The sequence below is a fragment of the Vipera berus genome, assembly GCF_964194415.1.
Source record: "Vipera berus genome assembly, chromosome: 3".
In the NCBI taxonomy this organism is placed as follows: Eukaryota; Metazoa; Chordata; class Lepidosauria; order Squamata; family Viperidae; genus Vipera; species Vipera berus.
The window spans coordinates 71,022,324-71,035,980 of record NC_138204.1 but is presented as its reverse complement, the minus strand read 5'-3'; the positions used below and the strand labels follow the sequence as shown (position 1 = coordinate 71,035,980).

Below are 13,657 nucleotides of genomic sequence, written 5' to 3'. Positions count from 1 at the left end.
CCCGAGTGCCGCGTAACAGAGTGAGCGCCTGTTACTCGTCCCAGCTTCTGCCAACCTAGCAGTTCGAAAGCACATAAAAATGCAAGTAGAAAAATAGGGACCACTACGGTGGGAAGGTAACAGCGTTCCGTGCGCCTTTGGCGTCTAGTCATGCCAGCCACATGACCACGGAGACGTCCTCGGACAAGCGCTGGCTCTTCGGCTTTGAAACGGAGATGAGCACCGGCCCCTAGAGTCGGAAACGACTAGCACGCAAGTGCGGGGGAACCTTTACCTTTACCTTTATTCCAACAAGACACTGGCTCCAGTTGGTTGTTATGGGCACCGCTCTTTGCACTCATAACACTGTTTTACATTGTTTATTTTTTAATATTTGTTTTTTTTATTATTTTTGTTATACAGTACATCTCCCGACATTTTAAGCCAGGATTAAAAAAAATAGATAAATAAAATAAATACATGATAGCAAAGTGTCACTTTTTACTACTCCCTTAACTTAGATATTTCATCCTCCAGTTTACCTTTTTATTTTCTGGGTAGGCTTCATAGTGGAGTACTGATCTGCAGTTTCTTCCTACTTTTCTGAGTCTGTTTTTTTAGGGTGTAATTGAAGTGCATGACATACTTCAAAAGCACACAATGAGTGTTAGAGTAGTCCAATTCTATGTGCAACAGAAGTAAGCTTGACTGTACAGTAGTGGCCAGAATTGTAGAAACCTTTTGGCAAAAGTGTATTTTTGAGATTTGATGGCTAATAACACTGCTTTTTTTGGAGTAGTACCATAAAATTATATATCAATGGAAAAGTAATCAAGAATGTAGTGCAACAAAGTTTCTTCAATTATCTGTACTGTATTCTATGAAAAGTTATAGCCAAATAACCAGAAAAAGGAAATACAACTTGCTTAGGTTGACATCAGGTAGCTTTCCTTCATCTGATTGTAGCCAATGAGCATGAGTGTTTAGAGAGCCAATCAGGTGTCATCTTATTTTGACAACGAGCCAATCAGATCACAGTAGGATTCAGTTATTGATGTCATGTATTGAAGCTGAGAGGAGGACATTTGTCACTGTGTTATGTGATCGCTATCAAGTTGGTTGGGTGTTTTTGGGTTCTTTCATTTAGTGAGCTTGTAAAACGTAATAAAATTAAAGTAATGGTGCAAAAAGTTGACTGGTTGCCCAGAAAGTGATGTAAAATAGTATTATTAAGTGAACAAGGCTACAGTTATAAAGAAATTAGAAGAAAAATTGGTGGAAACTTAGCCAAAGGTGGCATTTCTACTGTACACTTTTCCCAAAAGCTTTCCACAATTTTGGCCACAACTGTAGCTTCCCCAGCACATCGGCATAACTGTGACTGTTGTTTCCATGACACAGCCATTCCTGCCTATACTCCATCTGAATGCCTTGTTAGAGACATTTTACTAGGTAGAAAACAAAATTTAGGAAGGTACTGACAAAAGCTAAGCTGCTAAGCTTGTAAGCCGCCCTGAGTCTTCGGAGAAGGGCGGGATATAAATGGAATTAAAAAGAAAAAAAAGGCCTAAAGCAGAAAATAATAATATTGTCAGGAGACTTTTGTAAAGTTCTTGAAATATTATGTAGTATTTAATTGGGCTACTTTGTTAAAACAAAGATATCTTAAAGTCTCATACCATATTCCTGTATTTAATTATATATATTAATGAAGCCTTTAAAAGAAGCATTTAAAAGTATTCGGTTCTGAGAAGTTACTTTCTACCCAGTTGAGAAGCTGCTGTTCTACTATGTTATCTCAGAAATACAATACATTGCTGTGTACAGAAAGATACAGGGACATACATGTGACCTTTATCAAGTGGTTATGGAATATTGTTAAATATAAGTGTAAACTCAGAACTTTGGAGTTTATCTCATTTCAAGGGAATAAGATTTCGAAATACATGTCTATATTCAGTTTAAATAGAAATGTGCTACTTTGTCTATGTTTTTGAGTTTCATATTTATTTATAAAACTTTGTTCACTTTTGGGGTTATGCTAGTGCAGACTTGGCAGATTGTCTTTTTTCTTCTTATTCTTTCTGGCAGGGTTGGAGGCAATCTTTCCTGCTTATACTTTTCTTATTTAGTGCTTATAACAGTTTATCTAGATTAGTTTGGTATGAGAATTACTGGTTTAGGGCATCTCAAAATGATTAGCTTATTCAAAACATTCTTCTTTATTTTCTTTCTTAGTCTGCCAATGTTTACAGTCCTGAGACGGTTTTCCATTCTGTTTACAATGATTGCAGAAGGAATCTTACTCAAGTGAGTTTTTTTTAAAAAAAATACTATATACGGTATATATTGTTTCATGTGTCTGTGTTGGGCACAGTTCTGCCAAATTTATTATGCTTCACGGTCATACTGTAGGAAGCAAGAGAACTGTAAAGCCATATGGAACCATTTCTGCCTTTTCAATGAGCAGCATGGATGTGTAGTGTATTTGGAAGTCCAGCAAATTCTTTTAATTCTGCTGAATTTTAGTGTGTAATTTTGTTTGTTCTTTGTAGATAACCATACTTTTTTTATGTGTAGTTCAGAGGTTAAAAACTTGAATGTGCTGTTTGTAAACATGGCCAGGTTGCTTGCAAAGTCTGGATCATCTTTGAGCTAAGTGCATAGAACCTAAGGAAGCAGATAGTAATCTTCCCTGTTGTTGCTATGGTAACATACACAGGACCTGATGGGAAGCACATCAACAGCATGACTCTATCTTGATTTCTTGAAAGTTATCTGTTTTCAATCAGAAAAGTACTGAGAATTTCTGAAAATTTGCTGCAGTAATGATTAAGCTTTCTTTTTAGGAAAAAATTTTCTTGGGGAATTCGGATGACAGTATTTGCAATGATAATTGGTGCATTTGTAGCTGCAAGGTATGGTTTGATTTTTACTAATGCTTTTTTCCTATTTTCATACCAAAATGTTAAATAGTTTCCTATCTGTTGAATGGTGAAAAGAGAGTGCAAATGTAAGTTATTTCCTGTTATTGTAGAACTAAAATAATAAAGCAGGTGTACTGCTGAATTAAAACAAAAATGGAAAGTTTGTTTCTCTAATATATAAATTCCCATGTAAAGAATAAGTGATAGAGTTAGAAAGTATTGAAGGAGTGTATTGTCTGAAATATTTTTAAAAAATTTCTCTGTAGTCTAGCGGTAGGGCTTTTTGTAGCTTTTTGTATTTGGTGAGTATTTCATCAGCAGGTTGAGTTAGCAAGACAAAGCAGAAAGTTGTAGTTCCTTAATATCTCAAGGGTTAATAGCCACTTATGTTGGCTAAGGAAGTTGGCCATTGTCTTCTGCTGCTTTCAGCCGCTGTTATAGTTTTCATGTTCCATAACAAATCTGTGATTGTCTCATTCTATTTATTTTAACTTGCAGGTGGGATTAATAGAAATCTTTAAATCCACTTTGAATTATTTTAAACTTAGAGCAGTGTTCAGTTAGATATATTTACCTTTTGTTGAGTGGTGTGACACACCCATTAAGGAAGAACAGACTGTACACAAAAAAAGTCTGGCTATACCCTTCCTTCTCCCATTCTCTTACAGGAGATCAGTTATATATTCAAGTGCAGCATTGATCATATTTATATTAAGTTAGAGTATCTATATCTATATATATCTATATATCTATATCTATATCAGGGTTCATCAGATGCCTAGCCTTTTGTGGAATGCTGTTTACAAAAACGTGTCCCACTTGCAGGATTGTTATAAATTATGTTAGTTCTGTATTTGTAAATGTTATGAATTTTCTGCAATTTAAATGTTATCTCTTCTCCATAGTTCTGATTTGGCATTTGATCTAGAAGGTTATATTTTTATCTTGACCAATGATGTCTTGACAGCTGCAAATGGTGCTTATGTGAAACAGAAGCTAGATTCAAAGGTAGGGTTCCCCTCTCTGCTTCACATTGCTATGCTGATCAATAAAATATAAATAAAAATGTACATTTTTTGTTTGTGGCTGTGGGACAAGCTGTTCCTCAGGTTGATCTGTTCTGTGTCTAGGGATGTGCAAAACATTTCATTTCGAAATATTGCAAGCACAAAATTTCATGAAACACCCTGCCCCAACATTCAAATGGTTTGTTCTAATATTGTTTGAAACATTTTTTATCAACCTTGAAAGAGATTTTTTTTGCGCTTCAGGCTTGAGATGGGGCATCTTGTGAAATTTGATGCTTGAAACATTTTAAAGGCTTCCATTTGTAATTTGTCAAAGTATTCTTCAATTCCTTGTTGAGGGAGATGTAATTTAGCTATATCTGGAGAGTAATATCTTCCCCACTGCAGCTCTCAATCAGCACTCTGTTTCTACCAAAGGACAACTACAATACTGTTGGTGTCCTTGGGTTCAATACCATAGTCATAACACCAGAAGCATGAACACATTCTGCGGCACAATAGTACCCAACTATTTTTTACTGTGACATTATTCACAGTAGATCGCGTATTTAGCTGCAGAAAATCTTGAAAACCTGTGGTTTTTAAGGCTAGGTGAAACAGTATTGGGTAACTTACAGGATAAGCAACTAAGATGATGTTCCTAAAATGCAGTGGTATAGTAGTGTTACCTAGCTATTATAAGATTATTTGGTTATTTACACATATTTAAGGAACTGTTATATAATTATAAGATGGTTTATTGACTATCACCAGTTTAAGTAACCAGTGTAACTGGTTGCTTTCTAAGCAGAGTGAATTGAGAGCTAGTTTGCTAGCTGTGAAAGTAGATAAGGGTCGATTAGATCATATGCTTTCAAATTGTAGATTAACTGAGTTAACAGCTTGCTGTGGTTAATTGGGATAGATTTCTTGCAGAGAGGATACAAGTTATTTCAAGCAAACGTAGTCTAAGGGCAGATTTAAGTTTATTCTCCATATTTATCAGAAAACTACTAAGTAAAAACTCATCCAGTTTACGGGCTGAATTTCTGTGGGTAAAAAATACAGTTTCCTCTGAATATTTATCCCTGTTAGAGATTGGCAGAATGAAGAATAAAATGTGATGCGTATTTCACTTAAATGTCAATTTAATGTATTTTTAAAGTAGGCACCAATCTGCAGAAGATATCAATTATGTTGCTGTACAACATTTTCTGTTATATTCTTTGTGCCATGAGTATGAAACTGGTATGTGTTTAAGGATATGATAAAAAAATTACATTATTTGGATGGGATACCTACAGTCTTGTTTGTATAGCTTTCTATGTAACATATTTTTCATTTAAGATACATTTCTGGTTTTTTTTGTCCCATTCCCAGGAGCTGGGAAAATATGGTCTCCTTTATTACAATGCACTATTCATGATTCTTCCTACTTTGGGCATTGCCTACTTTACAGGAGATGCACAAAAGGTAACTTTTTTTAAAAAAAATCCAGAATGTAAGTTTTACACCAAAACTATATAAATAATTCCATTTTATGAAATATACTTCTATATATCATTTGGAAATTTAGGACATAGAATACAGCTTGTCAGTATTGCTTGCCAATATGTCTAAATGTGGCAGACTTTGATTCTCTTCCTTTGGGGTCCTATTTTTTTTTAACTTATGTGCCTCTTTCCAAAGTGACTTACATTTCAAAAATGAATATATCAAAATAGAAGGAAAGAAAGCATTTACCAACTATTTATCATGGTTGCAGTAATAAAAAAGAAATTATATAAAATCCTGAACTTTGGAAGTAGCTGAACACTAATGACATTAAGAATAAATAACACTAATAACATTAAGAATTAATAATAAACACTAATAACATTAAGAATGAATAGAGTAACTCCAGTTGATCCATTAGATATCAGATCTGGATATCGGATCTGGACAGACTCGAACACTGGGTGCTATCTAACAAAATGAAATTCAGTTGTGAAAAAAGTAAGGTTCTACATTTAGGCAGGAAAAATCAAATGCACAGGTATAGTATAGGAGGTACCTTGCTCAATAGTAGCAACTGTGAGAGGGATCTCGGAGTCCTAGTAGACAATCACTTCAATATGAGCCAGCAGTGTGCTGCAGCTGCCAAAAAAGCCAACACAGTGCTAGGCTGCATTAACAGAGGGATAGAATCAAGATCAAGTGAAGTACTAATACCACTTTACAATGCTTTGGTAAGGCCAAACCTGGAATACTGCATCCAGTTTTGGTCACCACGATGTAAAAAAGATATCGAGACTCTAGAAAGGGTACAGAGAAGAGCAACAAAGATGATTGGGGGACTGGAGGCTAAAACATATAGGGAACGGTTGCTGGAATTGGGTATGTGTAGTTTAACGAAGAGAAGAGTGAGGAGTGACATGATAGCAGTGTTCCAATATCTCAGGGGCTACCACAAAGAAGAGGGAGTCAAGCTATTCTCCAAAGCACCTGAAAGCAGGACAAGAAGCAACAGATGGAAACTAGTCAAGGAGAGAAGCAACCTAGAACTAAGGAGAAACTTCCTGACAGAACAATTAACCAGTGGAACAACCTGCCTCCAGAGGTGGTGAATGCTCCAACACTGGAGGTTTTTAAGAAGAGACTGGACAGCCATTTGCCTGAAATGGTATAGGGTTTCCTGCCTGAGCAGGGGTTTGGACTAGATGACCTCCAAGGTCCCTTCCAACATTATTATTATTATTATTAGATGCAACTAACATACAAATGAGAGAAGTAAAATAACTGCTGTTTTTGTGATATTGTACATGCACCCGAAAAGAGCAATGCTTGCTTCTACCGGGTCTCGCAGTGCAGCTTCTCCAGCTTCTCCAGCTTAGTGGTTGGAGAATTATGAGACCATGCTGGTTGAGAATTATGGGATAGATTGTTGCACAGCTTTGGTGGCCACCAGGTTAGGGGAATTAACATACAGCATATTGGTGCAATGATACTTCAATGGTGGTTTTGCCTATGTCAGTATGATAAATAAGCTTTTTCCTTATGCTAATGCACATATTTATTTTTGGTACCTCACACTTCCTACAAAGATACAAAACATGAATTTCTGTATAACAAGTCAATTATTTTTAGGTTATTGTGAAGTAGTGTCTCTAATTTTGTCAATACACATCTTAGAGCAAATACTTTATTAACTGCCTGCATTTCTTAGGATTGCAGGAATATATTTCCTTTGTTAGAATTTCAGTTCATCTCTCCGTTTCCCTGCATTTATATTCCTCCCCAAATACTTCATTTTAGGAGAAAAGGCAAGGATGTGACTATGTATGTAACGACTCCAACTGCAGGGCTTACTTTGTGTCTCTATGTTGCTGTTAATAAGGTGTGCCCTAGAATATAACTCAAATACATTATTCTTCACTTTAGTAGCTTTGAGTTAGGTTTATTTTTAAAAAATAAAACATTACATGAAATATTAAATCTGGCATGTTTTTCCAACTGGATTTGCACTCACTTTGTCAAACAACAAAATAAAGAGTGTAGTGTTACGTAGAAGTTTAACCAAAGCGGCCTTTTGTAAATGAATATGTATAATTTGGCTTTCCTCATCCTAGTAAAAGAATCTTTTCTGCTCCAAGAGAAGCAGGAAGACACTTAGTGCTAGCAAGGCCTAGCAAGTTCTGAATGGCAGCCAGCCAGAATACAGACAATGCCTAATTGTTTATAGTTGTTTTTCATTGAAGAAATCTAAGGGAAGTGTTGCAGGTAGTGTATTTACCCAAAATGAAGATAATCTTGAATTTCGACTCACAAAGGAATAGCAGATAGAAAAAAAAATACACATGATTCTCACAGATTGCCAGCTTCCCAATCTTGGCAACGCTTCTCAGTTCTAGCAGAATCCAGTCCTTGAGATTCCTCATCCCCAAATGAATAAATGTATCTGCCTCACGAATTTGTGTATGTAAAAGCTCAGCCAGAAGTAATAGAGAATAAGGAAGATGGCTTTGATTGAGATGCACAAATCGTTTCCGAGGGAAAAAGAGTTCAAGCATTTTTAGTCTAGAATGGCCAGATAACGTTTGGAAATGGCTCAAATTCTTCCCTAATTCACTGAAAGAGGTGGAGATACAATACAGTCAGACTTGCAAGATATTGAGAACCAGTCTCAATAAAAGTAATTGTAGTCTTTCTGTTAGGTTGATTTCATGGTCTGGTCTATCTGTGGGGCTGACAGAAGTCACCCTTCAAAAGAGGTTTAGGATCAAAAAATCAATATTCAACAACTAAAGGTAAAACATACATTGAACGTGACCTCTGGCACTGCCTTCCTGCCGTTTTCTTGGCAGCATTGTGGAAATGGTTTCCTACGGCATTTGTGGGATGGTTTTTTTCCCAACAGGCCAGTTTCCAATCCTAGAATTTTTTTGACGGGGCTCCTATCTATGACTCCTGAGGTTGCTAGAAAAAAATCTGGTGGACAGAACAGTAGTCAGGCAACTGTCAATAAAGAATCCCAGGATCATATCCTTTGCTACATAGAAATGGGATTTCAAAGGCTAAGTATTAGGGTTAAAAGGACAATCCAAATTAAACTCGAGGTTCTTCTCTCACCACAAATGGATAATTCAGTCCTGTGTTGCACACACACTACTGCTACTGTCATTGGCTTTGGCTAGTGATAGGGTAAGAGGAAAAGCGATAAGAGTGAGGAAGAGGATGCAGAACAGACATACGAGCCCTAATAACTCCATGACTAAGACTTTTTAGGATTTAAATGAGTATTGATTATTAATCATTTATTTGAAAATGGAAATTAAGATGCTGATGATACTATCTGGTAAAAAGGATATTATAAAAACATTGGAATGTGTTTTTCAAGAAAAAATAGTGAATTTGTTTTCAGTGACTTAAATGTTGCACATAGGATCCACTTTTTTACATTCTTGCTGTTTGTGTTGGGAGATTTGTATATTAAAAGAAGAATGTGAGCATTGTGCTGTATTCTATAATTTGTTTTAATAAGTACATATTCAGAGGCCTGGGAAATGACAGGGTTGTTCATAATAAAATTATATTTAGAGCTGAGCCTCTCTCCCTTTATGTGTTAGCTTATTATGCACTGACACGTAAATGCAAATTATAACCTGTGAAAAGAGTGGATTGTTGTATTTTTTGTTGGTGAAGTTTTAACAAGAGGAAAATATTTGTCAGTGAAATTAGCAGGCTATGTGTCAGCCATGAACAATTGTGTGATACATTAGTTATATCAGTGGTTCCAGTGAACTGAAAATATTTTGTGGCATAAAATCTAATTATTGCTGTGATTATAAAACTGATGATAGGCATGTTTCTGTTATACTTTTTAAAAATCCTATTTACCAGCTCATCTGTGCTTATGGGTCAAATGTTTTTCTATGGCTTTTTCTTTTGATACTAAGAAATAATAATAATAATAATAATAATAATAATAATAATAATAATAATAATAATAATAATAATAATAATAATAATAATAATAATAATAATATGATGATGATGATGATGATGATGATGATGATGTTGGAAGGGACCTTGGAGGTCATCTAGTCCAAACCCCTGCTCAGGGAGGAAATCCTATACCATTTCAGACAAATGGCTGTCCAGTCTCTTCTTTAAAACTTCCAGTGTTGGAGCATTCACAGCTTCTGGAGGCAGGTTATTCCACTGTTTAATTGCTCTGTCAGGAAGTTTCTCCTTAGTTCTAGGTTGCTTCTCTCTTTGGTTAGTTTCCATCCATTGCTTCTTGTCTTGCCCTTAGGTGCTCTGGAGAATAGCTTGGCTCCCTCTTCTTTCTGGCAACCACTGAGATATTGGAACATTGCTATCATGTCACCCCTAGTCCTTCTCTTCATTAAACTAGACGTACCCAATTCCAGCAACCGTTCTTTATATGTTTTAGCCTCCAGTCCCCTGATCATCTTTGTTGCTCTTCTCTGTACTCTTTCTAGAGTCTCAACATCTTTTTTACATCGTGGTGACCAAAACTGGATGCAGTATTCCAAGTGTGCCCTTACCAAGGCATTGTAAAGTGGTATTAACACTTCACGTGATCTTGATTCTATCCCTCTGTTAATGCAGCCTAGCACTGTGTTGGCTTTTTTGGCAGCTGCAGCACACTGCTGGCTCATATTAAGTGATTGTCAACTAAGATGAAGATAGAAGGCACACAAAATTCTCTTGTGGGACCCCCCCCTTTTTTTTTTAGGCTGGTGAAATTTTAGGATCATCATTCTCCCCAAATGGTTACTAGAAGATTTTGTTCATTCACAAATATGATCAGCATGGGCTATAACAGATTTGGGCATTTTATAGCCCTTGGGCCATATCCAGCCCTTTGGCTGTTCCTGTTGGCCTGCGTAAGATCAATTGGAAATTAGAAATCACATGTAAATAAGTGCAAGTCATGCATGCAATTTAACTGCATTGCTTTTATTTTGAAGGCAGCTATTTCCCCCCCCCCCCAATTTACATATATGCATGCATGCCTTTGCACTTTTACAACTCTTATTAGTTCATCCCTCCACAACAGAGTCACAGTTTCTCATGTGACTCCTTTGGAAAATTAATTGCCCACTCCTGAGCTATAACCAGGTACAAACTTTTGAGATATCAGAATATTACCTGACACTTTTTCCTGCAGGGGGCCTTCTATCAGCCCCTTTCATCTGTATGTTTTTAGGCATATTTAGCACTGGACAGAAGTCACCTTTATTTTCATCTTCTAAGAAAGCTTCTGAGGTCTACAGTATTTGGGATGTATTGGCAATCCCAAACTGGAAATTCCTTCCTTATTGGAAATAAAGACAGTGCCAAAGCTTGTCTTTGCAACATACCAGGTTACAATTTCTGAAATGTTCAAAAGATTTTCTAAAAGTAGAAACACTGGTTTGTCAAAGAATCTTATCAAAAGCTTTTATTATTTTTTGAAAACATGTTTTTAAAATTAATAAATAGATCTTGATACTCTTGATTTTTAGTAACTTTCATGCTTTAAAAATGCTAATAAAACAGATTTTATTAATAAAATAAAGTCTCTGCCATAACTATGTTTCACTGGCTATTTCTATGCATGTTGCAAATAAATTATGGTATATTATTTATATTTACTTTTCTCTCCAGTGTTCTTCTGTGTGAATGTTTAGATTGTAAAAGCATTATAGCATTTATTCCTCCCTCCCCCAATTGTTTCTTCTGATTTTACTGAAGCTCACTGGGAAATTATGCTTAATAAAGTTTTTCTTAACAGTCTTAAGATTTGTCTTTTTTTTATAAATGTAGTGCTTAATACCCAAGTACATATATTTTATTGGTAGGTTTTTATTATTTCTTTTTAATATTTTATTCTCATTCCACTACCTTAGGAATTACACTGCAACTCTTCACACACTTTACATATCTATTTTATCTTTTCCTGTGGGTCCTAATTTTTTTTGATACTTTATAATTCTGGATTTGTGTAAAATATTGGATCATTGACTGTAATAAACTTGAACTTGTGGAATAAATTTTCCATTCTAAAGCACTCTTTGAATTTTTCTTCTGCCTGCCTCTTATGATGGTAGACGTGGCAAAGCAAAATGCTAATTAAATTAAGCCTTTTCAGACTGTAAGTTCATCTTTTCTGTGATAATATCTGCAAGAAGAAACCTACACCGCAAGCAAATGTTTGGGTTAGAATTGCTTCTATAATGAGTTTTTCATGTTACTTCATGAAGTTTCCTAAATATGCATTAGGGTGGGATTCAGTTCTCCATTCTGCTCTCTGTGAATGAATGCTGCACATAGAAAGCAAGTGGAGAAAATATATAGGGAGCAAAGGCAGGAATCTGTACTCCATTTCTGAACCGTTTTATTTGTAAGTAAAACTATTGGCAGATCAGTAGACACAAAGCTTTTATGTGCAAGACATTTAGGTTGTACGTTTAGATTTAGGCTAGGTTTGAAAAAGCTTGTGAGAAGCAGTTTACAGTGTAACCTTGATTGTGACTTGAAAAGTGTCTTTTGGAGCGGGATTTTAGGGAGGGAATCTAAACTGCTGTCATTTTATTTACATCCCACATTTTTTATTTTTCTATTTATTTTTTATTTTTTTACAAATAACTCAAGCCGGCAAACATATCCCAACATACCTTCTTCCTCCTGACTAGCCCAAGATATGTGCGGGGTTGCTTTGCCTTGCAGCGAGATGGGCAGCAAGCAAATTTAATACATAAATAAATTTAAGTAAATAAATCAACAACACTGCATTATACTACATTGTTGACATAAACAAGTCTCTGCCAGCCAGGCTCTGTTCCATTATCTTTCAATAGGAAGGTATTAGGTTGTATTGCAATGGAATATGAAAGGGAAGATTTTAAAAGACACAACAGACACTCAAAGTAATTGTTCACTTGAAATAAGACCCTTGTTTGAAGAAGCATTAAAGTTTCTTCCCTGTTGTGGAGATATACATCAATAAAAAGGTATTTACTTTCCTAATCAGAACTTGCATTCATGAGTAGGAGGAGATAATCTTGTTTTGTGAGTAAAATTTGCCAAGGTGTATTGAGTGGAACTGTAGGAGTTTATTGACATGCATTCCTTAGACACAATCCTCTTTCTGTATTAAAGCTTTCTTTGTGTATCCTAAGGTATGCATTCCCTTTGCACTTTTGTGCAAAATCCCAAGCGCTCTGAACTGGCTTTTGCTGCAGATTGTAGCATCACTTTTCAGTCATCGCTGCTTGTAGTTCTATGACTTTTTTTTTAACAAAAGAGACTATTCAAAGTCCAGCTACTCCTCAAAAGCTTATCCAGAAATTACTTCTAACATCTAAGGAAATCTTTTGCAAACAAGACATAAGACATTTTAATTTATGGGTAGGACCTCCTGTCATAGTTTCATTATAGACCATTGAAATTCACAGATCTTTGGATAATTTGTTTTGATCTTTGCTGCGATTTGGCATGTTCAACATAGAGCTCCAAAACAGGCAGCTCGAAAAAAAGGTAAACTTGAATATTGTATAATAGAGACGGCTAGATAAACTCTAAAAAGGACTATGATAAAACATATTTTGATTTATTTTTTTTTCATTTTAACCACCAATAATCACCTTATAGGGAGATGGATGACATAAAAATTTAATAAGTAAATAAATTTTATCTATTTATATTTTTCCTTAAGCTTAATAAGGGTGTTGTTGTTAGTTGCGAAGTCGTGTCTGACCCATTGCAACCTGATGGACAATGTTCCTCCAGGCCTTCCTGTCCTCTACCAGTAATGGTACAATATTAAAAATAAGATTGATCGGCTGTACTATATGTTAGGCAAAATGTTTGCCAGACCTTATGGTATTATAATACACATTATTAAACAAATCTGCTGTAATTTATAATTGCTATTGTCTCTTTTATCTGGTACTTCTACTTAACAGAGTAATACAGGATTGGATTTTATTTTTAAATATTAGTTCCTGTTGAGATGAACAATTTTTCACTGTATAAGATTCCATACAAAAGGCATTTAGATTTTGGTCTATGAATTCTGACACTTTTTTTTAAATCTTACTTGGATGAACTAGTATGAAAAATATTCCTGAGTATTTGTCTTTCTATTAATATATATACAATTTGTTTTCAGGCAATGGAATATAAAGGTTGGGCAGATACCCTTTTCCTTGCACAATTTACACTCTCCTGTGTGATGGGGTAAGAATATTTTAT

The 13,657-nt window shown here is 35.3% G+C and overlaps 1 protein-coding gene across 1 annotated transcript in view; it reads left to right on the top strand.

Moving 5' to 3' along the window:
* SLC35D1 (solute carrier family 35 member D1) overlaps positions 1-13,657 on the top strand; it is a gene marked incomplete at its 5' end in the record, with an annotated part of 29,880 nt that overhangs the window by 5,380 nt on the left and 10,843 nt on the right. The window contains 5 exons of the mRNA XM_081323964.1: positions 2,218-2,289; positions 2,829-2,897; positions 3,812-3,914; positions 5,294-5,386; positions 13,575-13,642. Coding sequence (XP_081180090.1) covers positions 2,218-2,289; positions 2,829-2,897; positions 3,812-3,914; positions 5,294-5,386; positions 13,575-13,642 — 405 coding nt within the window. The remainder of the gene's footprint in view (positions 1-2,217; positions 2,290-2,828; positions 2,898-3,811; positions 3,915-5,293; positions 5,387-13,574; positions 13,643-13,657) is intronic.